Raw genomic sequence first — 26,211 nt, forward strand, 5'->3', positions numbered from 1 at the left:
TTCCCCCAGGGAGTATCTCTCTGGGTATGCATTCTTCTGGCTCCTTTTCCACACATGTGCATTGGGTATGGTGGATACATTTTACTCTACACAAATGGTTATTTGTGTATCTTCTGGCCTGCTTTCCTCACCTAATAATATGACCACATTTCTGCATTTTTTTCCCCATGATACCATTCTTATTAATTGTAAGTAAGCCATTGTGTGGACATACCATAATTAATTTAACTGGTCCCCAGCTGATGGAGACTTGAGTTGTCTTTAGTTTTTGAGTATTATAAATAACACAGCAGTGGACATCTCAGTGTCTCATCCCTAGTGGGTTTTTGGAGTCACTTTAAAAAAGAATTTCCACTCCATGTCTTGTAATAACTTATAATGGAAAAGAATCTGAAAAGGAATACACATACAAAACCACACAAATATATATATGATGGAATCACTTTGCTGTACACTGGAAACTAACACAACATTATAAATTCACTATGCTTCAATTAAAAACCCAGATATCAAAAAAAGATAGGATGGTAAAATGACTAAACTTATAGCTACTGCTGCAACTTACGTATAAAAAAACACAAACATTTTGACAGCTTTAGGCTAAGAACCGCCCCCACCCCCAGAAATGCATCTTAGGCACCTTACTTCTTGTTTTTGTTAATATTCATTTGCTCCTATGGTATGTATTGTTTATGCATACATACATAATACTTAACATACATACCAAAGAACTTGGTTCTAAGTCCCTGTCATCTGTGACTGGGAGCAGTGTCTGGCACTTAAGCAGATTAAATTTGCTTAATCTGTGAGCCAGGATGAGGTTTTCAGCTCCACCCAGATAACTGTCTTAGGCAACAGCAGCTGACCTCATACCAGCTGGCTTTCCACCTTTGCCTTGATAGTTAACCATCCTCGGTTCAGTTCAGTTCAGTTCAATCGCTCAGTCGTGTCTGACTCTTTGCAACCCCATGGACCGCAGCATACCAGGCCTCCCTGTCCATCACCAACTCGCGGAGTTTACTCAAACTCATGTCCATTGAGTTGGTGACACCATCCAACCATCTCATCCTCTGTCGTCTCCTTCTCCTTCTGCCTTCAATCTTTCCCAGCATCAGGGTCTTTTCCAATGAGTCAGTTCCTCACATCAGGTGGCCAAAGTATTGGAGTTTCAGCTTCAGCATCAGTCCTTCCAATGAATATTGAGGACTGATTTCCTTAGGATGGACTGGTTGGATCTCCTAGCAGTCCAAGGGACTCTCAAGAGTCTTCTCCAACACCACAGCTCAAAAGCATCAATTCTTCAGCACTTAGCTTTCTTTATAGTCCAACTCTCACATCCATACATGGCTACTGGAAAAACCATAGCCTTGACTAGACGGACCTTTGTTGGCAAAGTAATGGTCTCTGCTTTTTAATAAGCTGTCTAGGTTGGTCATAACTTTTCTTCCAAGGAGCAAGCGTCTTTTAATTTCATGGCTGCAGTCACCATCTGCAGTGATTTTGGAGCCCCAAAAATAAAGTCTGTCACTGTTTCCACTTTCCCCATCTATTTCCCATGATGGGACCAGATGCCATGATCTTAGTTTTCTGAATGTTGAGTTTTAAGCCAACTTTTTCACTCTCCTCTTTCACTTTCATCAAGAGGCTCTTTAGTTCTTCACTTTCTGCCGTAAGGATGGTGTCATCTGCATATCTGAGGTTATTGATATTTCTCCTGGCAATCTTGATTCCAGCTTGTGCTTCATCCAGCCCAGCATTTCTCAGGATGTACTCTGCATATAAGTTAAATAAGCAGGGTGACAATATACAGCCTTGACGTACTCCTTTTTCTATTTGGAAGCAGTCTGTTGTTCCATGTCCAGTTCTAACTGTTGCTTCCTGACCTGCATATAGGTTTCTCAAGAGGGAGGTCAGGTGGTCTGATATTCCCATCTCTTTCAGAATTTTCCATAGTTTATTGTGATCCATGCAGTCAAAGGCTTTGGCATAGTCAGTAAAGCAGAAATAGATGTTTTTCTGGAACTCTCTTCCTTTTTCCATGATCTAGCAGATGTTGGCAATTTGATCTCTGGTTCCTCTGCCTTTTCTAAAACCAGCTTGAACATCTGGAAGTTCACGGTTCACGTATTGCTGAAGCCTGGCTTGGAAAATTTTGAGCATTACTTTACTAGCGTGTGAGATGAGTGCAATTGTGTGGTAGTTTGAGCATTCTTTGGCATTGCCTTTCTTTGGGATTGGAATGAAAACCGGCCTTTTCCAGTCCTGTGGCCACTGCTGAGTTTTCCAAATTTGCTGGCATACTGAGTGCAGCACTTTCACAGCATCATCTTTCAGGATTTGAAATAGCTCAACTGGAACTCCATCACCTCCACTAGCTTTGTTCGTAGTAATGCTTTCTAAGGCCCACTTGACTTCACATTCCAGGATGTCTGGCTCTAGGTGAGTGATCACACCATCGTGATTATCTGGGTCGTGAAGATCTTTTTTGTACAGTTCTTCTGTATATTCTTGCCACCTTTTCTTAATATCTTCTGCTTCTATTAGGTCCATACCATTTCTGTCCTTTATGGAGCCCATCTTTACATGAAATATTCCCTTGGTGGTTCACAGAGCAGACCCAATTTTAGTTCCCTGGATAGTTAGGGGGTAAATCGTTGCCGGGCTCCCTGGGATTCCTCTTAAGCAGCTGCAGGAGATGTGATAATGAGATTGGCCCTCCTCTGAAGTGGTTAGATTTGCAAAGCCAGGGAGGCATTTCCTGTTCATGTCAAGCATTTTCATTAGCTCCTTCTTAACCAAATCTGAGTTCATGAAAGATTTGACAAACTACCTGATGTTTTCCTATGTTGATGCAAGACATGTGCTGTTTGTGTATAAAGCAAAAAACATGCTATTTAAAAAAAGGGGTGGGGGGGGGACTTCCCTGGTGGTCCAGTGGCTAAGACTCCATGGTCCCAGCACAGGGGGCCTGGGTTTGATCCCCGGCCCAGGAACTAGATTCCACATGTTTCAGCTAAAGCCCAGCATAGCCATATAAATAAAAATAAAACATAAATATTTTAAAGAAAAGATATAAATTCTACCTGGGGGTTTGTTTTCACCATTCCCTTGATTTTCATTATGCAGAGGAAGGCACTTTATCCCCTTCAAGCCCATTTTTGGCACTTGAGAGTTCCTGGAAAGGAGTCTGGTTAATAGCAAGTGTTCCTGGATGAGAAATTGGGCGAAAGGATCTGTAGCAAACTGGAAATTCAAAATCTACATTTTTCAGTAAAAAACAGCAAGAGCTCATCAGTGTCGGCCCATGGCTTTCTTTCCGACCAGTTGGTTGGTTTGTGGTTGGGCCAGGGCTTGGCAAGCTGCTTCCCACACCTGGCTTCCCTCCTGTCCTCTTGCTGCCCGCCACCTGTCTCTTCGTGGTCTAGGAGGTGGAATCGTATGTTTTTAAGTGGTTGAAAAGCAAATCAAGACGGAAATGGAAAGGAAATTCATGTTTTTTCATCCATGAAGTTTTATGGGAACTTTGTCGCACCCAATTGTTTGTGTATCATCAGTGGATGCTTTCAAACCGCAAGGACGGAATTGAGTCCTTGAGACAGAGACCATTTGACCCACAGAACTGAACATGTTGACTGGCTGACCATTTACAGAAGGGTTGCCTGCCCGTCCCAGGACTGGACAATTAAAAACAAAAAGGATGTATCATGGGTGGCTCTTACTCGTTTTTGTCTAGTCTGCATTAGTGTCAGTGGCTGTTAGTGGTATAGATGGGTTTCCACGTGGTGCTAGAGGTAAAGAGCCCACCTGCCAATACAGGAGGCGTAAGGGACTTGGATTCAGTCCCTGGGTCTGGAAGATTCCCTGGAGGAGGAAATGGCAACCCGCTCCAGTATTCTTGCTTGGAGAATCCCCATGGACAGAGGAGCCTGGCGGGCTACAGTCCATGGGGGCCACAAAGAGCTGGACATGACGGAAGTGACTTTGCACACATGGGCTGCAAGAGTGACTGTGCTGGAAAGGTTGTAGAAGTTACTTTAGGGGGAGTAAAGCATGGTGCATTTAGTTAGAGTTTATTGTGTGAGTCAGAAACAAGATGGTAACGAAGGTTGCAGCGGAAAGCACGGTGGAGATCTGGCTGAGCCCCTGGCTCTGGCACTGACAGACCGTGACTCGGGGCTGCATCTTGGCTTCTCTGTGCCCCCATATCCTTGTCTGTGATACGGAGACAGCGAAGGAGAGAGCTTTGACACGTGTCTGTGACCTGCCTGATGTGGGGCAGGCACTCAGTGGAATGATGTGGTCATTTCATTAGGGCCAGCACATTTTAAGTAATCATTTTAATATTTATGTATTAATTTGGTTTTTGTTACTGCAAGCGGTCTTTTCTCTAGCTGAGGGGAGTGGGCTTCTCACTGTGGTAACTTCTCTTACTGGCTCTAGACACTTGACCTTCAGTAGCTGTGGCACAAAGCCTTGCCCCACGGCATGTAGAATCTTCCCAGACCAAAGATCAAACCATTGTCCCCTAAACTAGCAGGCAGATTCTTAACCACCAGGGAAGTCCAGTACATTTATTAAAAGACATCCTCAACAGGGTTTTGTAAGGCTTAATTGAGATGAGGTCTTTGTCTTCTTTCCCTGCCGTAACGAAATATCACAGACTGAGTGGCGTCAACCACAGACATTTCTTATCTCATAGCTTTTGGAGACTGCAGGTCCAAGAGCAAGATGTCAGCAGTGTTACTCCCAGTGAGGCCCCTTTCCTCAGCTTGCAGATTGCCACATTCTTGCTGTGTCCTGACGTAGCCTTTTACAGCTTTAACATGAATTTGGACAGGGGCACAATTCAGTCCATAATAGATGGTCAAGGGTCTGGGCTGTAGTAGATACTCAACAGCTATTAGTTCATCTACTTGGCTAAAATAGTATGCTTTGAGGCATTAAAAAAAATAATAATTTTTTTTTAAATAATTTTTTTGGGTTTGTTTTTCTGGTGTGTTGACCAACAACCCAATCCAAAAAATGGGTAGAAGATGTACTTAACAGACTTTGTTCCAAAGGAGACATCCAGATGGCTAATAAATACATGGGAAAAAAATGCTCAATATTGCTTATTATTAGAGAAATGCAAATCAAAACTACAGTGAGGTTATCACCTCACACTTATGAGCACAGGCCTCGGAACTTGTGGTGCAGAGGCTCAGCTGCTCTACAGTGTGTGGGATCCTCCTGGATTGGGGATCAAACCCATGTCTCCTGCATTGGCAGACAGACTGTACCCCTGAACCACCAGGGAAGCCCTAACACAGCACATTTATTATCTCACAGTTCTGGAGGTTCAGTTCAGTTCAGTTCAGTTGCTCAGTTGTGGTCGACTCTTTGCGACCCCAAGAACCGCAACACACCAGACCTCCCTGTCCATCACCAACTCGTGGAGTTTACTCAAACTCACGTCCATCGACTCGGTGATGCCATCCAAGCATCTCATCCTCTGTTGTCCCCTTCTCCTCCTGCCTTCAATCTTTCCCAGCATCAGGGTTTTTCAAATGAGTCATCTCTTCATATCAGGTGGCCAAAGTATTGGAGTTTCAGCTTCAACATCAGTCCTTCTGATGAATATTCAGGACTGATTTCCTTTAGGATGGACTGGTTGGATCTCCTTACAGTCCAAGGGACTCTCAAGAGCCTTCTCCAACACCACAGCTCAAAAGCATCAATTCTTCGGTGCTCAGCTTTCTTTATAGTCCAACTCTCACATCCACACATGACCACAGGAAAAACTTTAGCCTTGACTAGATGGACCTTTGTTGGCAAAGTGATGTCTCTGCTTTTTAATATGCTGTCTAGGTTGGTCATAACTATTCTTCCAAGGAGTATGCGTCTTTTAATTTCACGGCTGCAGTCACCATCTGCAGTGATTTTGGAGCCCCCAAAAATAAAGTCAGCCACTGTTGCCACTGTTTCCCCATCTATTTGCCATGAAGTGATGGGACTGGATGCCATGATCTTAGTTTTCTGAATGTTGTTAGAAGTCCAAAATGAATCTCACTGGGCTAAAATCAAGGTGTTGGCAGAGCTGGTTCTTTCTGGAAGCTGTAGGGGAGAATCTGTTTCCCTTCCTTTTCCAGCTTCTATAGGCTCTCTGCATCCTTGTTTATGGCCCCTTCCTCTGTCATCCCAGCCAGCAGGGGCTGGTCTGATCTTTCTCATGATGCCTTCTCTCTCATTCTGACTCTTCTCCTCCCCTCTTCCCCATTTAAGACGGCTGTGGCTACACCAGGAACATCTTTCCATCTTAAGGTCAGCAGAGTCACAACCTTCCTTTTAGGCATGTGTGCAAAGTCCCTTCAGTCGTGTCCAATTCTTTGCAACCCGGTGGACTGTAGCCCACCAGGCTCCTCTGTGCATGAGATTCTCCAGGCAAGAATACTGGAGTGGGTTGCCATTCCCTCCTCATCTTCCCAGCCCCAGGGACTGAACCTGTATCTCTCATGTCTCCTGCATCGGCAGGCGGGTTCTTTACCACTAGGGCCACCTGGGAAGCCCCGTTCCTTCCATCTGCAGTCTTAATTCTCCCTGGACATCAAACACTATTTACAAGTTCCAGGGATTAGGACAGGGCTGTCTTGGGGGCTGCCTTCCCAGGTGGCTCAGCGGTAAAGAATCTGCCTGCCAATGCAAGAGACACAGGTTCAGTCCCTGTGTCGGGAAGATCCTCTGGAGGAGGAAATGGCAACCCACTCCAGTATTCTTGCCTGGGAAATTCCATGGACAGAGGCGCTACCATCCGTGGGTTTTGTAAAGGATTCAGACAGAACACATCACATCAAATCAATGGGGGCCTGAGGCATGGGGTGTTACTCTGTCCGACAGTAAAAATTTTTGGTTTTGCAGACAACACCATCTCTTAACTACAGAACTTGCATTTGCCACACACAAAACCACACAAACACATGGGCCTGGGTGAGTGGTTTCTTTTTTCCCTTTTTTTGTCTTAAACTCATGGAAAATTTCAAATGCACACAGAAGTAGACCAATGCAGAGATTCCGTGTACCCATCAGGGGATGATTTTTAAGTCGTTCTCATATTTTGCTGTACTTGACTAATTGTCTATACTGCAAATATCTATTACTCGTGTAATCAGGAAAGAAAAGAAAAACCACAAAGAAGTAAACATCCGAGCATCCAGGAAACATGAGGAAAACCAACACTGCGTTTTGAGGTTAAAAAGGAAAAAGATGCAAATAGAGCTTATTAGAACCTCCGTCCTTTTCTGCAGTCATCACCCGTGAGCCTGAGTGGTAGGCAGAGATCAGGACGTTCTCAGGGCAAGCGAGATCTCAAATCATATCGGCTTGGGTAGGTCAGACCCTTCCAATAGAACCTGCTTGCGCTTGTCCCCTGACCTTTCCCCCTTAAAGTTGCTTTGAGATAAGAGATTCTTGTCTGGGCCATCTGATGCAATAATCCAGTTCTGCTTTAAGGCAAGTAGACTATAGTTGCCTGGATGGTGGGTGGGGGTGGGGGATGGGTGATCCCAGGTTTGACCACTTTGCATCAAAATTGTACTTTCACTTGGGAGTTTGTGATTCAGCAACCCTGAAAAGCTGAAAAGTGCATGGAAGGTTCAGGAAAGGCCAGAAGAAATTTTGATAAATGACCTGGTCCTGTGCATGTGTTTTTGTGTGTATGTTTCTGAGAAGTTACATTGGGAATCTTTCCTCCTGGCTTCCATCTGCTTCCATTTGCCGCCCCACCCCCAGAGGTCAGTCTCCTCATTTGATTTTCCACAAAACCCCTTGACCGTCATCTGCTCTTTAGGGAAATGGCTTATACCTGATTAGGTTCCTGTGTTTCCCCATGAGTCTGGGAACCCTGAGCTCTGGACCACAGTCATCATCTTGCCCCTCTCAACTTAAAAAATAGTCACAACTTGAAAGTTGACAGTTATGTTTTTTTCAATGGGAAGTTTTAGGACTTCAAGCCCGGGAGACAGCCTCTCAAGAAACCCTGAGAGAGCAGCTCCAGGGAAGCAAGGGGAGGAGCCAGGTTATGAAGTTGTACAACAATGGACACGTAGCCTGAACATAAAGAGATTATTGTTAATTAAAGGAAACCTGCTATCTAAAGTGAAGGAATTTAGCGCTTTTCTATGAAGGGGAAGATGCAAGAGTCTGGGCTCACTGAAATCATGCCTTCTATAAGTATCTCAGGGAAGCCTGGCACGCTGCAGTCCATGGGGTCGCAAACAGTCAGACGTGACTGAGTGACTGAACTGAACTGAATATGTGTCTCAGCTGTCTGGGGCCAGTGTCCTATGTTTTTTTTACATTCCAAGTTCCCCAGTGCTGCCTCATGGCTGCAGGGTCACAGGTATTGTTTTCTTTCCTGGTTGCCCTTAGGGTTCAGAAATTCACTGATTGTGACCCCCTTGTTTATTGATATGGCAGGACTACTCCATTTCTCACTCCCAATCCAGCCACATGACTCTGACCAGGTCTTCTGAGGAGCCAAGTCACCCAGTTGGAGAATTAGGTGACCAGCATGACAGACAGGAGTGGAGAAAACCCACTTAGCGATGGCGAGAAATAAGGCTGGCCAGGAACATGGGAAATGCACGTGTATGGTGTGTACCAGTGTGTGACATGTGGTATGTGACAGGAGGACCTCAGTAGGCCAAGGACTTAGGCAAGATGAACTACGAGACCACTGCATTTTTAGAGCAGGCAGAACAGTAAGATTCAAACCCTATGTTACAGCTGCCTGGAGTAGAAAAGGCCAATCATGGATAAAAGCTACAATACCGTTATCCTTTATCCTGCAGTTCCTTCACTGAACTTATTTTACTTTTGTAGACACTAAAATAAAACAATTCACTGGAGAATTAATGGAGTGACTGATTTTGTTTCTTTGTTCCTGAAAGTAATTGAGAGAACAGGAAACTATAGTAAACAAAAGAATAGCCTCTAATTCAATCTAACAGATGATTAGATCATCACAATCAAAAGATTAGGTTATTTGAGCATTTCAATAGATTATACAGTATTTTAATAAGATTAAAAAAAATTATACAACTTTTAAAGGTTCCTTTTCTTTTACAAAATTACTAGCTATATTCCCTGTTGTACAATACATCCTTGTAGCCTATCTTATCCCCAGTAATTTGTACTGCCCACTCCCCTACCCCTATACTGCCCTCCTTCCACTTCTTTTTATGATTGAGTAATATTGCAGTGTATAGCCATCCACTTCGTTTATCCAGTCATCAGTGGATGGGCATTTGGTATTTGCATGTTGAACCTATTAAGGATAGAACTATTATAGACATTTACCTGTACACGTCCATGCCAATGTATGTTTTCATTTTTCCTGTGGTGGTCGAAGGAGTGGAATTGCTGAGTTATATAGTAACTAAGACCTTCTTAAAGGTTTACTCTGGATCAGGCAGAGTGTGGCTTTTACTGCATCCCCTAGACCAAAGTGAGTTGCAGACCTCCACACCGAGTCAAGGAGAAGAGCCTTACAAGGGTCTTGACTGTCCAAAGGGCTTGATCAGGGCCCTCATGTCAAGCCCTCAGAGTGGAACCTGACACATAGGAGGTACTTGATAAATATTACATACTCCCTGTTGTCATTCTCTTGATTACTAAGAATAATACAAAACTGAGGCCCATAGGGAAAACAAACTGTCAGGACTTAGGTTGACAACCATCAGTCAGCCTGACAGCAGATCCGTCCTCAGGATTTTGGAGATTATGATTACAGATTAACAGTATTTGAGTCGGAAAGTGAGAACTAGAGGCTACTAGAGGTCACAGTGACCACCAGCACTGGACAAGATCATCAGGAGGCATCCCATATTCATTCCAGAAAATGTGGAACTTCAGGCAAAATCGTCAGAATAAAAAGCACCTGTGAGAGATAAGTGCTTTGGTTTCTTTCCTTCCAGTATTTTTTTCATGAATTATGTGTGTAAGCATATATTGCATATCTTAATAAAACTAGATTGTAAGATACATAGTTTATATGTTGCATTTTATCATTTAACATTAAATTAGGAGCATTTTCCCATATTATTCAGTATTGGTTTATAATGGCTACATGATCTAGCTAGCTCTATGTCCTTTTACTTAGTAATTTGCAAAGTTTATAATGACACAGCTTGGTGAATTTCTACATGTTGCACACATTCATAAGACAAGACCACCACCCAAATGGAATTACAGGATCCTCTGATCTCTTCTAGTCTATAACCATCCCATTTTCATGAAATGATTCCCAGTTTATCTATATACCACCTTATTACTGGACACATAGGTGGCTTCCAATCTTTTGCCCTTATAAAGATGCTGCTGCGTTGATCTTCCTTGTACGGACACATTTGTATCTGACTGCTTCCTCTGGATACATTTCTAAAAGTTGCAAAATCCTGAGTCAGGGGGTGTGAATGTGTAGCTCTCAGTTGACATGCTGCGTCTGTCAATCCTGTTACTTCAGGATTCCCCTCCCTGTGCTTCTGCTACGCTTTGCCTGGACAGTGCAATTATGGTACTGTATTAATGAGCCCCTAACCCGTCTTTAGGACTTGGCTTCAAAACTAGCTCCACAGGGGACTTCCCTGGTGGTCCAGTGGTTAAGAATCTGCCTTCCAATGCAGGGCATGCAGGTTTGATTCCTGGTCGGGGAACTAAGATCCCACATACTGCAGAGCACCTAAGCGCTCACCCCCATGCCACAAGAGAAGCCCGCTCATGGCTACAAAAGATCCTGAGTGCCACAACTAGGACCGGTCGCAGCCAAATAAATGTTTCAAATGGGTAACTACATATTCTCCATACGTCTGTGTGTGCCCATGTTCATCCTCGTGTATATTTAATGCAATACTTCATTTATTAAATATTTGATCCTCCACTGTGTGACAGATCTGCATAAATGTGTCTGGGTGTGTGTATACAACTACCATGTATCTGGATGAGACATTCATTCACTTACTTCACATGTATTTAATAAGGACTCTTCTGTCTACTGGGATTTTCTGATAGCTCAATTGGTAAAGAATCTGCCTGCAATGCAGGAGACCCCAGCTCAATTCCTGGGTTGGGAAGATCTGCTGGAGAAAAGGATAGGCCACCCACTCCAGTATTCTTGGGCTTCCCTTGTGGCTTAGCTGGTAAAGAATCTGCCTGCAATGTGGGAGACCTGGGTTTGATCCCTGCGTTGGGAAGGGAAAGGCTACCCACTCCAGGATTCTGACCTGGAGAATTCCATAGACTGTATAGTCCATGGGGTCATAAAGAGTTGGACATGACTGAGCAACTTTCACTTCACTTCTATATACTGGGCTTCCCAGATGGTGCTAGTGGTAGAAGAACCCACCTGCCAATGCAGGAGACTTATATAAGAGACACAAGTTTAATCCCTGGGTTGGGAAGGTCCTCTGGAGGAGGACTGGCATGGCAACCCACTCCAGTATTCTTGCCTGGAGAATCCCTAGGACAGAGGAGCCTGGTGGGCTACAGTCCGTAGGGTGGCAAAGAGTTGGACACAACTGAAGCGACTTAGCACATCCACATGCACTTTTATCTACTGGGGACACAGAATCCGTACCTTTAACAGAGCTCACAGTCATCTTAATGTTTCTTCTTAGTTTACTAAGAGCAGGTCAATGGAGTGTTTTCTAGATTTTTTTCTTAAACAATCTGAATCATGCTGGGGGTGGGGGGGAGCAGCTTATTTCTAAGGAACCTTGATTTAAAAAGACAAGTCTGAGGTTAAAAATAATGGCAGAACCCGAATATACTCGGGGGAGGGCTTGTTTCTTTTGCTTATCTGTAGTGAGATAAAAAGTATCTCCAAATGGGCTGGTTTCCAACCTGGACACCATGTACACAAAGCACCTCATTCTAGGAGGGAGAGTGAATAAAGAGAGGTAATTTGCCCATATTTATTTTCTCCTACAAGTGTGATGTAAAACTTTTCACACGTGCAGGAGCAGGCAACCACAACCACGTGGGGAAGCAGCCGTTTTTTGCAAATAAAAATGCTTCCCAGAAGCATGACAAATGCAAGACTAACAGGTGTAGCACAGAGCCGAGGCGCGCATGTGGTTCTCATCAGCTGCCTCTCTCCTGTTTTAAATGTAGGTCTTCCTGTAACAAGAAGAAAAGTTATTTCTCTCGAGGCTGCGGCTAATGATCCACTCAGCCTGCCTTTTTTACCCCTTTGCATAACCGTATATTTAACAAGAGCTTCCACGGAGAGAGCCGGCAATGAAAGAAGGCAATGATGAGGCTAGGGGCGGGGAGAAGCCCTTAGACTTGACATTTAACAGTTCTGGGTTCGACCGATAACTCTGGGTGACCTTGGGCCTCAGTTTCCTCCTTTGTAAGGGCGTTTCAGTTTTCCAGCACCACCATTCAAAGCAGGGTGGGAGGGTTTTTTAAACCAATGATTCTCAACAGGGGTCGAGTCTACCAGCCAGGGGACCTCTGGCAGTGATTGGGGACATTTCTGGTCCCCTGCAGGAAAAGGGTGTTACTGGCAGAGACCAGGGATGCTGCCGAACATTTTGCAACGCACAGGACAGAGTGATCCAGCCCCAAATGTTACTGGTGCCCAGGCTGAGAAACGCGTGGACACAGGATTGCAACGTTGGTGTCAACTCATGCGGCCTCGGGGCTTTCCTAGCTGCGGTAGCGGCTCCTCCGTGAGACACTTTGCTGTCTCATGTTTTGGGGATAGTAGCCCGAGGCGCTGCAGACCCCCGACTCGCACCCACCCCCTCTGGAGCGTCCCACAGCGCTCCTCAGTTGACCCTTCGGCGCACAGAATTACAACGTGGACGTCTGCCTCCTGGCCTCCCCGAACGCAGAGGAGCTGGGAAGGACCCCGGGGCTCAGGAAACTTGGCAGCTTCTCCCGCCCACGATTCCCGTCATCTTCGTCAGAATGGGGAAAGCGTTTCTACCCTAGGAGTGGGGTACTTCATCTGCCCTCTCCGCCTCGCTGCCCTGAGGGCGTCCGCCCAGAGCGCCAGGGTTCAAGGACTCGGCGCTCACCTAGCGTTTCCGTCGGAAACCTCTGGCCGCCACCCCCTCAACCTCCCGACTTGGGTGGGGGCGGGGCCTCCAGGCGGCGGCCGTTGCCCCGCCCAACCGCCTCCCAACGGCTCCCTGGGCCAAGCGACTGGGCGGAACAGAGGTGGGGGTGACTGCGCATGCGTGGAGTCTAGGGGCGGGGCCTGCAAGTGGCCCCGCCCAGACTCGGCGTCTCTGCCCGCCCTATCTCCCAACCTCCTCAGCGTGGCGCCGACGCTGCGTGCGGCGCGGGTTACCCAGAGTGCTTCGCGCGGGGGTAGCTCACTGGAGTTTGGTTCTCGAGGCGGCGGCAGCAGCGGCGACGGCTCCGGCGGCTCCTCCTCCTCCTCTGGTGGTGGCGGCGCCCCGGGCCTGAGCCCCGGCCCCGGCTCACCTCTCCGTCACCCCGCGCGCCCCCTCTTTCCCCGGCGCCGCGGGGAACATGAGGCTCCGCTCCCGGAGGCCGGCGAGTGAGTGACCCCGGTCCTCCGCCTCAGCCCGCCCGCCCGCTGGCCCGGCCGCTCCCCCCCCGCCTCGCCCAGGCAATGACAGCGGCTCCGCCGTCTCCGCAGCAGATCAGGGACCGGCTGCTGCAGGCCATCGACCCTCAGAGCAACGTAAGTGCTCCTCACACGGGTTTAGGTGGAGGCCGCGTGGGCCCAGGACCCTCCCCCTCCCTAGTGCTCCTCGTCCGCCGGGCTCCGAAGGATCCCCCGGACACCCAGCTTCCCCTGAGGGCCGCTGCCATCCCTGTCTCTCTTCCCCCGGGCCCGGGCCGGGGGCTGGTCGGGCAGCCCGGCAGCGCTCGGTACGTGAGGCCGAGGCTTTCGTGCGGCCTGGGCGAAGGGAGCAGATGGGAGCTGAGACTAGAGTTTTTCCCCCTCATCCACTCTAATTCTACGACCCTTGCTGTTCCTGACGGTGCTTCCCCGCCTCGCCCTTACCATAGGACCCGCGACCCCCGGGAAGCCCTCCCGGCGGGGGGGAGGGGAGGGGGAAAGGCTGTGAGCAACTGGTGTCCGGGGTAGGACTCGGGGAGCCCGTGCCGCCGGTGTCTCGGCCTTCTCGGTGATGAGGGAAGTCTTGTTTACCTTTCCTCCCGGTTGGAAGAACCTTTCTGGCTTCGAAGGGAGCCCCCCCGGCCTCCTTTACACCTAGCCGGGTGCCCAAGGCGCGTGGAGAGTCCCTTTCGGTTCTGAGAGTGGACTTGCCTTCGCTGGGTCTCTCTTGGGGTCGCTGCCGACGGAAGATGATCTTGTGGAGAGTGGGATTCTTCCTATTACCTTTCTGGGCCTAAGTACTCCTTGCGTCTCAGACCAAGGCAGAGCCCCGCTTTTTGGCAGTGAAGTAGAGGTGATTGTGTGCTCTCCCATTCCACCCAGAGCCCTTCTTCGTCTGCCCCCTACGTGGGGCCCTAGCCTGTTGGTTTGTGACCTAGACAGTCAGGGTTAACCCCAGGGTGTCGCTTTCTCAGGTGGTGCTCCACCGAGGCTGCTGTTTGTGGAGGGATCTCCCCTGCCCCCCACCGTGTGTGTTGGGAAAGAGTCATCATATTCTCATGTTTTCTCTGAGTGGTTGTCCGTGATAGGGGTCATTTTCCCTTGTGGCCAGAGTAAGTTCAGCAATGGCAAGATGTTGTAGCATCCAGGTATGAAGTGAGTCCCTGCATTTCCTGGGAGACCAGGAAGTGGCCATTGAAACCACTTTAATGTGCTGGGGATGGAAGAAATCATCTTTGGCTTGGCCAGGTAACTTAGGTTTCTGTCCCTGTGGGGACTTTTGCTTTTCCTTTACATGAGTTTTGCGGATTACTTTTAGCAGTAGGTTTTAGCCAGCACATCTTTGTGAGACCGATTTCTGTATCATAAGTAATTCTGTCATTCCTGGTCTTCAGGCCCCATGAAGATAGACTTGGTGGTACTTGTCTTTAACAAATGTATACATTTTTGTTATGACTTTGGGGGTGGAGTAGGCACAAGCTATATAAAACCTTGCAGAATGTTTGCAGTAACTGGTGCTGCAATTTCTTGAATTCCATGTGCTTGTTTGCTTTCCAGAGATTCTGAATGGTTGCTGAGATATTAGCCCTGATCCTAATACCACCTGGGGTTCCACTGTTTTGTAAGACTCTAAAGGGTTCCTAGGAGAACAAGAGGAAGAGGGTCCAAGCCTATGGTTGTGTTACGTATCATGGAGTGCACATTTCACGTGGGTTATCTGGGATGACTTAGAGTCATACTGATGTAAGTATAGTGGACGAAATCAGGGTATTGTCTCTGAATATGAGTGATGAGAAAGTGCCTCCTTTAAATGCTGCTGTTGTCAGTGATGTTCCTGAGTATTGTTACAAGCCGTTTGACAGGAGTGTGGCTTGGAGCAAACTCCACAGAGAACTCTGAGCCGTGGAGGAATAGGTTGCTGGTAGAGATGGTGTGACCATATTTCTGCAGTTTCTCTTGATTGAACTGGGCTCAGGTGAGAGCTAGGTGGCTTCATCAAGGCATTGCCATCACACAGCTGCTCTTCTCTGCCTTAACCAAGTAGAAACTCCACTTCTGCATCGTTAGTTGACACATATTTAAGATGCTCCTGGAAAATAAAAATGGGGACACTGTTGAAGAGCCAACACTAAAATTAAACCTCTTCTGAGAGAAGCAATAGAGAATTGTGTCATTAATGCTTACCTTTATGGGCATGCAATTATGATAACAAACTTAACTTTTGCTTGAAAAGTCAATGTCAGGGAGCTGACCTAATATCCACAAGTATCTAAAAAGTTAGGGAAGTAACAAAGTAACATTTTCTGATCATCTCACTGACAAAGAGGGTTCTTAAGAGGAAACTTCTTTGCTCTAAATTCTAGCCTCTGGAGTACTTGAATATCTATAGCATCAGGCTTTGATTTAATAATTTTTGCCAACTCAGTAAAAAATTCTGTACACTCCTTTTCAAGAAGCAACTAAAAGTTGTTTAGAACAGTGAAAGCCTTACTCTTACCGTTGTATGGCAGCCCAGGGTGTTGAAAATCTTTCCGAAGTGCAGTGTGTGCCTTTGTTAATCTTGTTTTGTCATGGATAAAGTTGAGGAGGACTGTCTTCTTCCTGCCCAGAAATCGGAGTCAGTCCACTCAAGCATAGTCTCATCAGCAAGTGATTAGGTTCCTCATCAGCAAGTGATTAGATTCCCTTTTGTATTGGACACTCCTTATTTTGCTAAAGTTCGGGCTTTGTCTTCCAGAGGACAGCCTTCAGGAGGAGTTTGTTTCTCTGTCTGCTCCGTCTAGAGCAGAAGTGTTAGGCGTACTTTCTAAGTGCTGGTTAAACTACTGAACCCTAGACTCCTTCTTGGGTTCTCCAGCAGGAAATCTCAGGACTACATTTCTTCCTCAGTATTCTGCAGACTTCAGGTGCCAAGGGGAGATGACCAAGGGGCCTCTGCAGAGAGACACATGGAAAAGATCATTTTCCCACCTAGGAATTGGAAGGTGAGGATACCAGTGAGCTTCCTTGGGCTGTGGGTTCCTCATCCACAATCTGGGACTGGGGACTGGTGTGTTTGCCCCATAAAGCTCCTTCTAGATCCAGGTTCAGATTCTGGACCTGGGCATCAGACGCTAACGTGAATTGTTCGAGAAGTTTTGTCTTTTAATGCAGTATCTATTGTGTGAATTTTCTGAATAACAAATACTAACACACTTCTGCACAGAGATGTATGCTTTATCTGACTTTGTGCAACACTTCAGCAAAATCTCCTGCTTTCTTCTAACAGCCTGTAAAGGGAGGTGGGGTGCGTGGCCAGTCTCCCCTTTCTGTGGGTGCAGAAGCCGACATCATGACAGTAGGTGCTGTTTAGTGTCTTCCATGGTCTGGAGAGGACAAAATGCCTTTGTTTCCTACTGACTTAATGTGAGGTGACTGCCCTAAAGTTAGGGACTTACCCAGAGTTATTAAGCGATAATGTTTCCAACTTTAAATGCACTGTAGTGATCTCAAATATGGAGAGACGGCTTCAGAAGAGGCCATGAGGGCAGTGTTCTTGAGCTGGTAAGAAAAGATGTGGGTGCCTCTTCTCTCCCACACAAGTTTATAAGAGATTACAACTTTACCTGTGATAGATCCAACAGGATGATGACATTAGACAACCTGTCCCGGAAACATCTGAAGGTTTCTGTCTGGGGAACAGAATCCTGGGCCAGACCACACCGTGATGTGGTAACTGCCAACTGATGTGGAACTTGTCATGGGTCTGGTGTTCCAGCTTTCTTTTCTGCTTCAAGATTTCAGCACTTCTGGTGTTTTTATAAAACACCATTGATCCTGCAGAAAAGAGGAATCTTTTAAGTTCTAAAATGGAAGGCTGTTAGTTCCAATTCTCATTAATATATTAGAACATATGAAATCGAAACATGTGGACTCTTCCTGATCACGCCGGTGGCCCAGATTCAGTAGCCTTCCTGTCTTTGCTCTTTTTGTTGTGGCCAGGATGTGTGAGGACAGCAGGATGGCATTTTGTGGCTTTGGGAAGTGGACAGGTGACAGTGTTGGTTGTCATCAGGTTTAAGTCCTTGTTGTGACTTGCCCTCTTCCTCAGAAGAAGGTGGACTTTGCTTTCTGTCTTCACGGAGGTCCTCAGAGGTGCCTCTCATCAGGGGATGTTGTCCTGGCTGCAGGTCACAGAGGCCTGGAAGACAGTTCAGATCAGCTTAGGGGAGAGGCATTTGTCCTGATACAGATACAAACAGGCACAGGCACTGTGGCCATGTGGGCTCACAACACCGCTTTGAGTGGTGGGCCATGCCCTCCAAGGGGCCAGGCTTGGCGTTCTGTGAAGGAGGAGCGCTCTGCTCACTTTGCCTCAATTTGTCCATGTGTCTGTCTTCGCAGATGGAGTTCTGGTTTATCCAGAACTGATTTTAACCCGTCATGACCTCTCTGTGACTGCCTCCAGTGGTCTCCTGCCACCCCACCACTGTCAGCTGCTTTCTGGAAGCTGGGGGCTCTCTGTCTCTCAGCAGAAGTCGTGCTTTTTCTCTTTATTCCTGGTGGTGGCTGTCCTGAGTCTGCCTGGTGCCTGTGGGGCCCACATAGCTGGCTGTCAGGTTGGGTGCCTGAGTTTGTGGCTCAGTGGCTGGCTGCATAGGCAGTGCATTTTCAGTCCAGCCTTGTGAGTGCCCACACTTAGAGCCCCCTTCTCCCACTGCTCCTTTTCATTCTCCAGACTGAGCAGGTGTTGACACAGGGATTCCATGAATTGGAGAGCATTTCCTGCATAAGGAGGGCCTACCAGTATTCCGCATGCTGGATTTAAAAGTACACTCCGAGTGAATTTCAGTTCTTGGGAGGCAGTACACCTACATTTCAATCATCAACTCGACTCACGCTGTTTATGGAGATATATGATAAAACTGGAAAAGGTGGATGAGCTGTGGAGTAAACACTTCTAGTGAGTGTTTATGGTGCTGGCTGTGGCGGGGGCAGACCTGGGGATACCCAGCCACTACCCTGCAGGGACCTGGAGCAGGCGTAGTGTGCGCATGGATGGTCTGGGATTGGGGCAGCCTCACAGGGCTACAGCTCTTAGATCCAAATGGAACAGTTCTTCATGTGTCTTATTCAGAGATGGTTCAGAATTCTCAAGAACGTAAAATGACTTTGTAGAATCATTTTTTCCTCCATCATTTGTGTTTTCAGAAGGAAAAGGAAGTCATTTCTTGGTTTGTCTCTGACCTGAGGGGAATGGAGTGTTTGGAGGAATCACTGGCAAGTCATTGAACAGTTTACCGTCTCAGCAATGGGATAGGAAGAAGGCTGGTGAAGGGCCTGGAGGCTGGTTTACAGTACGGGTTTAGGTTGGCTCTGTGTGGCTTCTGGAGGCAAACTTAGGACTCGAAAGGCAGGAGTTCATGGGAGGTAGGTGCTGTTGGACTCGGGGGAGCTCTTCTTGATGATCATCAGACCTGGCTCAAGGGTCCAGGGCCAGGGTGCCAGGAGGGTGTCGCACAGGACTGGGCCCTTGGTCAGGACTCAGACTCTTGACCTGTGAGTTCCTGGAGGTTCTGTGATTATATATGGATCCTGTTAAAATGAAGGGTCATGTCAGATGTGTCCCAGCCAGGTGGGTGGGGTTAAAAGCCTTCAAATGCTCCTGGGACTGCAACAGAGTTTCCTGGAAATTCGTCCATTGGCGACTATAAAACAAAGAGCTGCCATTTACTAGCACTTACTGTGTGCCAGGGATGTGTAGTGTGTTTTGCATCCTGGGTGGTTCTCTGAACCACTCTTACACAAGGATGCTCCATCTTCATTTTAGGGAAGAGCAGAGGTTGAGGGCAGAGAAGGCAATGGCACCCCACTCCAGTAGGCGGCAGTCCATGGGGTCGTACAGAGTCAGACACGACTGAGCGACTTCACTTTCACTTTTCACTTTCATACATTGGAGAAGGAAATAACCCACTCCAGTGTTCTTGCCTGGAGAATCCCAGGGACGGGGAAGCCTGGTGGGCTGCTGTCTGTGGGTTCGCACAGAGTTGGACACGACTGAAGTGACTTAGCAGCAGCAGAGGTTGAGGGATCTTTCCAGTGTCACAGAGGTGGATATGGGAAAGCTCGGTGCCCAAACTCAGTGCTGGTTGGCTCCAAAGCCAGTGGGCCTAACAACCTGTTACATAAGCAGTGCCCAGAATGAAAGTTGAAGTCCAGTGCATCTTCTGAGGTTTACCTTAAATGTGAAGTGTTTTTAAACGTTAAGCTTTGCCTTTCCATTTTCTTCCCAGTTCCTACAACCTTTCCCCCCTAAAAATCTTCTGGCCTACTGGCTCCTAACCTTTTGGGATATCAAGTTCCATTTTTATGATCAGAAACATTCAGGAACATCCACCTGATGCCATCAGTACACTGATCAGGTGTACTGTTTTGTTTTAAAAAAATTCAAGGACAGAAGCTGCTCCTAATCCAGTAATGTTTTGAAGTAAAGTTATAGCTTGTCATCAAGACAGCATCTACGGAAACCTACAAGCTGACTCCCTGTTTGTGTGTGGCACATTGGATCGGACCCTTTGCACTGCCTCTGGCTGGGGCCTCCTGTCATCCCTACCTCTTCCCTTTTCCAGAAACCTTTCCCACTTTAATCCAAGACAGTCTCCTTCAGGCACCTAACAGAACTTAAAAATTCTACATTCCTGCTGAGACTATATCTGTTCCCATGGGATGGCAAGTTCCTTGATAACAGAGCCAGAGTTATTCCCCAAGTATCCATAAAGAACTTCTTCAGTGAGTGGGTGCTCAGATGCTTGATGATGTTCTTGTGAAAGGGCTGGTCTTCAGAGCCAGCTGTCAGCATTTACTGAGTAGGTGCAGGTTGCCAGTACTTTACACATTTAACCTGTACAGCAATACAGCAACCTGGTGAGGCAGGTACCAGTGTAGAAACTGGGGCTCCGTGGACACAGTGCTAGAAGGGATGGCTCGGGTTGGAACCTCCCCACTTGGTCCTCACCCATCTGCTGCTGCCTCCCATGTCACTTGGGAGAGGGCAGTGGATACAGGGCAGGCAGTCCACTCTCCTGCCTAGATTTGGATCCTTAGGCTGGATTCTTCTGTGCAGCATTTTTATGCTTATTCAGCAGGAAAGTTGTACCTGAATACTCTGCTTTCTCTTGAATCAGCTGAGAAAAAGGTATTTTTCACTTTTTGTTTCTTGGCTGGCATTTTCCACCCCTGATAGAGAAGGTGGCTCTCGATCTTAGATCCCTGTCTATATGTGATCCCTAGAGACACTGATCAAATGCCACCTAGAGACTCTTTGGCCTTTTTTGATCATTGACATTGACAAACCATACCCTTTCTGGACACCCCCACCCCCTACCCTCACAGATTTCATTCTTCAGGGCCAGAAAGTGGGTGATGCTTTTTCCAGGCCACACTTCATGGTAGGCCAGCCTGGTGGCTGCAATGGAGACTCTAGTCACTTGTCCACTGTGTGCAAAGTGATTTTGTAGGTGGCTGGCCCTAGTTCTGTGCCCGGGGGGTTCTGTGGTGGAGTCAGGAGAGTTACTGATGGAGAATTCAGCTGCATGTGACCATGGCTCACACCGAGAGGCCATTGGTGGCCTGGCTGTCCTCTTCCAGGTGCCAGTAGCCCCGCTTTCCTGCTTGTACCTTCAGCTGCGTCCCCTACACACTCCCCGGTCACAGTTGGCTCTGCAGAGCACCTGGCCTGCTAAGCTGGCCTTGGCTCTCCTGGCACACACCTGCGGGCTGGGGTTCCCTTGTCCCTACGATGCCTTACTTGGATATCCCCCCTCCCCTATTCCAGCTTAGCTCTCTGGACCCCTCTGCCATCAGGTCCCTGGTCCAGCTTGGGGTGAGTGGTGGGCTGGTGGCCACAGGGTGATCCCCAACATAGCTATCTGTGTCCTTAAGGCCAGTCCTTCTTGAAAGCCATTTCCAGTGAACACGTCCCAGCTTTTTTTTTTTTTTTACCCCCTTGGTGTGCCTTGGGATCTGTGCCAGGCAGATAGTTGGCAAGCCAGCTTTTTAGTGCTGTGGGGGGGAGGGAGGTGAGTGACACTGATGTGGAGGTATGTAAAATGGAAACAATGGTTTCTGCTAATTACTTCACATTGTTTCCTTCAAGCATTCAGTTAGATAGTTGCAGGCAAAGCACCTTTATGACTTCTGCATTGGCTTGTGTTGCACAGAGGCCCAGAAGTGGATTTCTTCTCAGGTGACACCCTGGCTTTACTCCATCTCTCTGTTTTGTTTTTGGTTGTGTTGCCTTTGCACAGTGGGTATTGTCTCCCCAGCCCCTGTAGCTTTGGGAATCACTCTTACCGACCATCATCCAGGGCAGAAGAGGAAGGTACCTCTTCCCCAGAAGGCCGAGCAGACGTTTTCTGGTCCTTTGATTGAATTTGTCTGGACTTTGATTGAATTAGCAGACTGTGTTGATTGGTTCACCCCTAAATCAGGACATGGTGGACTGACCCAGAGTAGAGGAGGTGTCCCCAAGAAACATTAGGGCACTGTTCATGGGAGAATAGGGTGGGAGTTGCCTGGTAGTGACCCTGGGTGATGCCTTTGAGGTGCTGCTTTCGTCACCTCTTTAAATTAAAATTTTGATATGATCGCGCCTTCAAGTAGTTGAGTGTTCTGCTGGGCCCGGGATTGGGTCCAGGTAACAGAATGGACATAACTGAAATATGAATTCTGGAGTAAGCAACGGGTGGTTTGCATGGCGTCAGATCGCAGCATGGGGTTCTAAGTACCCCTTTGTTCTGGCTGAACTGCAGACTCTGATTTGCCTGCAGTCACACTTGGGTGCCTTGTATTAGCGCAGGTGCCTGGTTGCAGCTTCTGGCCCCATCCTGGGCTAAGGAGCCCTCTGGGAGTCCAGGGGAGCCTCAGCACGGCCCTGCTTGTGCTCTGTCCAGCACGCCGTCACCTCTCCTGCCTGCGTGGGGCTGGGTGGGAGGAAGCGGTGCCTATGGCCAAGCAGCAGCCGAGCTCTCCAGCCTTGTGTTCTCTCAGGCTCAGCATGGATGGCTCCTGGGAGGTCTGGTCACAGCTGATTGTTGTGTCCATTTCCTCTTAACTGTCCCCTTCCCCTGCTTAACAGAAGCTGGTACCTGCTTGCATTTCAGAGTTTGGTTTCTTTCACTTAGGTTAGCTGAGATAGAGCGGGTCAGGTGATCTTTCACGGCCCTTCATTTTCCCCTTCCTATGTGTCTGGGGAGCTCTGACAAGCACCCAAAGTTGGTGATGTCTGCTCCCCCTTGGCTGGATGCTGGCATCTGGGCAGTGGCAAATGTGGGCCACGTGTTACGATTGAGGTGTGTCTGGGGGCAGAGAGGTTTGTGAATGGACATTTCCCTTTCGCTTTTATTTTAAAGGAGCTTCTTATTCTTAAGCATTTAAAGTTCTCCCTTTGAAGGCTGGTCAGCAAGCCAAAGCTGCTGCTGCTGCATGCAGGAGCTTCACTTCTCACCATCACCCTCCTTAATGAGGTGAGCTCATCCTGTATTTGTTTGTAAGGTTTCTCCTTGCACCACTGAGTCAAAATATTGTTTGGGATTAGAATTGGAGTGGGAGCACTGAGAGGGAAACTGTTCTGTTTTTTTGTCCTCGATACTACGTGCATCTGTGTGTTATGTGGATAGACTTGTTCCACGTGGTGGGAAACGTAGTAGCTCTGGGATTAGAACTGTTGAAGGCTTGGACAAGGATGGATTCGCTTTCAGCTTGAAAACTCCTGGAGACTTACTCTGGCTTGGCTTGGGGGTGGGGTGAAAATGGTAATGTCCACAGGAAGTCGGGGAGGAGCTTGCAGAAGCAGCAGCTCTGCTGTGCAGACAGAAGCCGCAGGTGTCCCTTGACTGCTGTAGCCCTCCCGTGTGGCAGGGCAGAGACAGTGAGACACTGGTCTGGACCAGGAGGTAGGGGCTGTCTTTGGGTTGCTGGTGGACCTGCTTGTTGGCCCCCCTCAGAGTTAGGGGAGTAAGCGTCTGCCTTTTGCCCTGGGGATGATGCTCCTTTGTCAGGAGTGTAGTCGGCATGGTTTTCTGTCCTGTCGGTGGTGGGCGCCCCCAAGTCAGGAAATAGGAAGTGGCATCATCTGCTTTGTGAGATGAGCTGGCCTTGGGCATGAGGACGCATTACTGACACTTGTCACTTGAGGCCGTCTCCCTGGGTGTTATGCTGTCCTTAGTGACCCACCGCAGGCTCAGTGCTGAATGCAGCTGCTTGGGAACTCAGGAAGCCTGAGGACTAACGCTAGAAGTTGCTGTGGTTGGGCCCCTGAACTGTACTGCACTGGCCTTTCTGCTCTCTCCTCCTTGTACCTCATTGTACCACCTTGCCTTCGAATATTTGACTTTGCTTTGAGGACCCCTGTCTGGCCTTTAAGACTTTCCGCAGATGTCTCACCATGGTTTCCGGTGAGCCCTGGGCGCTTGCAGGCCAGCCAGCTACTGCCCTCGGCATGCTGTGCTGTTGGTTGGTGGTGCCACAATCGACTGCTCTGCTGGCTGCCTCCCCTGGTTGCCCCATTCCTGTGAATGGGACCTTAGGGAGATGTAGCCTCTTCCCAGCCAGTCTTCTGCATCCAGCTCTTGTGTGTGCCAGCCCCAGAGTGAGTGTTCAAAAACAGACTGGGATGTTTCACTCTCTCTGTTGGGGCCATGTGGCTGACTGGGTAGCATGGGAGCTCTGTAGATGACATAGTGAAGAAGGCAGTCTTTCTCCAGGTGGAAAACTTGGGCTTTAGAGTTGGGCAGAACTGAGATGGCAGTGTGACTCTGCTGTTCACCATGTAGTTTTGGATGAAGTTAGGTTTGCAGCCTTAGTTTTCCTTGGAGGATGTGCTAGTGGGACATCCTCTACTGAGAGTGGGCTGTGGTCCCTGGCCTGAAGCATCCTGGGTCTTGATGTGTGGGTGGTAGCTGACAGTTCACAGACTTGTCGGTGGGCAGCTCACCCAGGTTCCATCCCTTGGTGGACGTCCTTAGGGTGCTTGGTGATTGAGGTCTAGCCAGTCATGGGGCTACATCTTTCCTGGCCAGTGATTGGTTCAGGGACGGACCTGTGACCATTTGAAAGTTTTAATGCTTTGCTGGGGTACTTGGGGGAGACTTAAATGGGAAGGATGTGAACAGGTTGCTGCTAGGGTCTGCTGCATGAGGACAGCCTGCCCAGGAGTAAGACTGGCCCAGAGGGATGGGGAGGAATAAGTTGCCGGGGCTCAGTTGGCCCTAGGTGAGTTGGTGGCGTCTTTTCTTGGTGAAGTCCATTTATTTGATCTGACCTTTCTGTCACTTGCAACCAAGAGAGCCAGCTGAGCACAGTGTCTGGTCTCTGGCCTCCTCTCTCCTGCCCTGCTCCAGCCTCTCTCAGCTGCTTGTCAGCTCCTGACCTGCTGTTGCACCCCCACCTGGATAGTCTGCCCTCCATTCTCTTTCCTTCCTACCTGCTTCTCTGGGCTCAAGGTGTGGCTTTCCTCCCACAGCAAGGCCCTTGCCAGCTGTCCAAGGAGCACTGTCTTCTCTTCCTGGCACCCTGGTCTGATCTTGCCCACCTTTAACCTGTCTGGCGTGCCTGTGTCCCCTTCTGCTTTGGTCCCTTTCTTGCTGTTGCATATAGTTAATTCTTTTAGGGCCGATGACCAGCTTACTGTGGGTCCATCTCTGATTTCAAGCTGTGGGTGAGCACAAGCATTGCCTAATCTGGCAGCACCAAGCTGGGTTCAGGGTAGAAAGAGTTCAGGTTTGGTGGGGACTGGGCAGGGCAGCTGCTTGGCTCACAAGCATTGGGGTTGGGGTGGCTGGTTCCCCAAAGGGCAGCCCTCTCCTTTGACTGTTTGGCCCTCTCCGGACCTCAGCTGTTTGGGGTCCTCCTATGGTGCGTCAGTTCCCTTCTAGCCATAGTGGCATGGTCAGCACTCAGGCATTGAGTGTGTCTTGTGTGTGCCGCTCAGTTTTAGGGAGTCTGGAGATTCTAGAGGCTGGAAACAGGACAGGCGAGAAGGTGGGCAGTTTTGGTCTGGCAGCACTTGCCTAGCCTCCTCTGTGGTGTGATGATCCCTCAGTCCCAGCACCAACCCCCCACCCAGGAGTGCGCATACCTCCTCTCTCCTTTGGGCCACCTGGACTCCCCCTGGAAGAGGGTTCTGAACCCTGAAGCCCTGCTGTGCTGTAAGAGCAGTGGCTCCAGGTCCTCCTCAGTTGCTTCTGCCGGAGTGGCCTCAGGGTGAATCACCTAAAGCCTCTGGGCCTCAGTCTCTCTACCTGTGATGTGTGGCTGTTGTGCCATCACCTGGCGGTGTTGTCCTGAGGGGTTGAGTGTGTTAGGTGCCTGGTGCAATGTCTGACTTGGGCTTAGTCACCTAGAGGAGGGCGGGAGCTGCTGCTGTTTCTGTGGTAAAGATAAGGAAAAGAGTGAGGGAGCCTGTTCTTACCTGAGGCCTTGCAGCTGGAAGGAGCAGAGAGCGGATTTTTCATTCTATTAGTGGGTAATAGACCTGCAGGTGGAGTCAGCCTGGAGGGACTGAATCTCAGTCAGTCTAGTAAGCAACCCTACTTAACAAATCCAAGTGTTCAGTGTCTTTTGATGTCATCTTTTAAGGGTTGTATGTTTGTAAGGAC

The 26,211-nt window shown here is 48.3% G+C and overlaps 1 protein-coding gene and 1 long non-coding RNA gene across 5 annotated transcripts in view; one reads left to right on the forward strand and one right to left on the reverse strand.

Moving 5' to 3' along the window:
- Window positions 1-11,921: 11,921 nt before the first annotated feature.
- LOC133250459 (uncharacterized) lies at window positions 11,922-13,182 on the reverse strand. The gene is made up of 2 exons (XR_009737333.1): window positions 13,059-13,182; window positions 11,922-12,150 (listed from the first exon to the last, which is right to left on the reverse strand). It is a non-coding gene; the product is annotated as an uncharacterized LOC133250459 (long non-coding RNA).
- Window positions 13,183-13,607: 425 nt separating this feature from the next.
- Window positions 13,608-26,211, forward strand: part of MED26 (mediator complex subunit 26) — a 40,238-nt gene continuing 27,634 nt past the window's right edge. For 2 of the 4 annotated variants that reach the window (XM_061421722.1, XM_061421720.1), the window contains exon 1: window positions 13,608-13,693. Coding sequence is in view for 2 of the 4 variants with exons in the window: in XM_061421720.1 (XP_061277704.1) it covers window positions 13,622-13,693 (72 nt within the window). In the remaining 2 variants the exon portion in view is untranslated. The other 2 variants (XM_061421721.1, XM_061421724.1) reach the window with 2 other exon arrangements.

This window comes from Bos javanicus, chromosome 7 (genome assembly GCF_032452875.1).
Source record: "Bos javanicus breed banteng chromosome 7, ARS-OSU_banteng_1.0, whole genome shotgun sequence".
Taxonomy (NCBI): domain Eukaryota; kingdom Metazoa; phylum Chordata; class Mammalia; order Artiodactyla; family Bovidae; genus Bos; species Bos javanicus.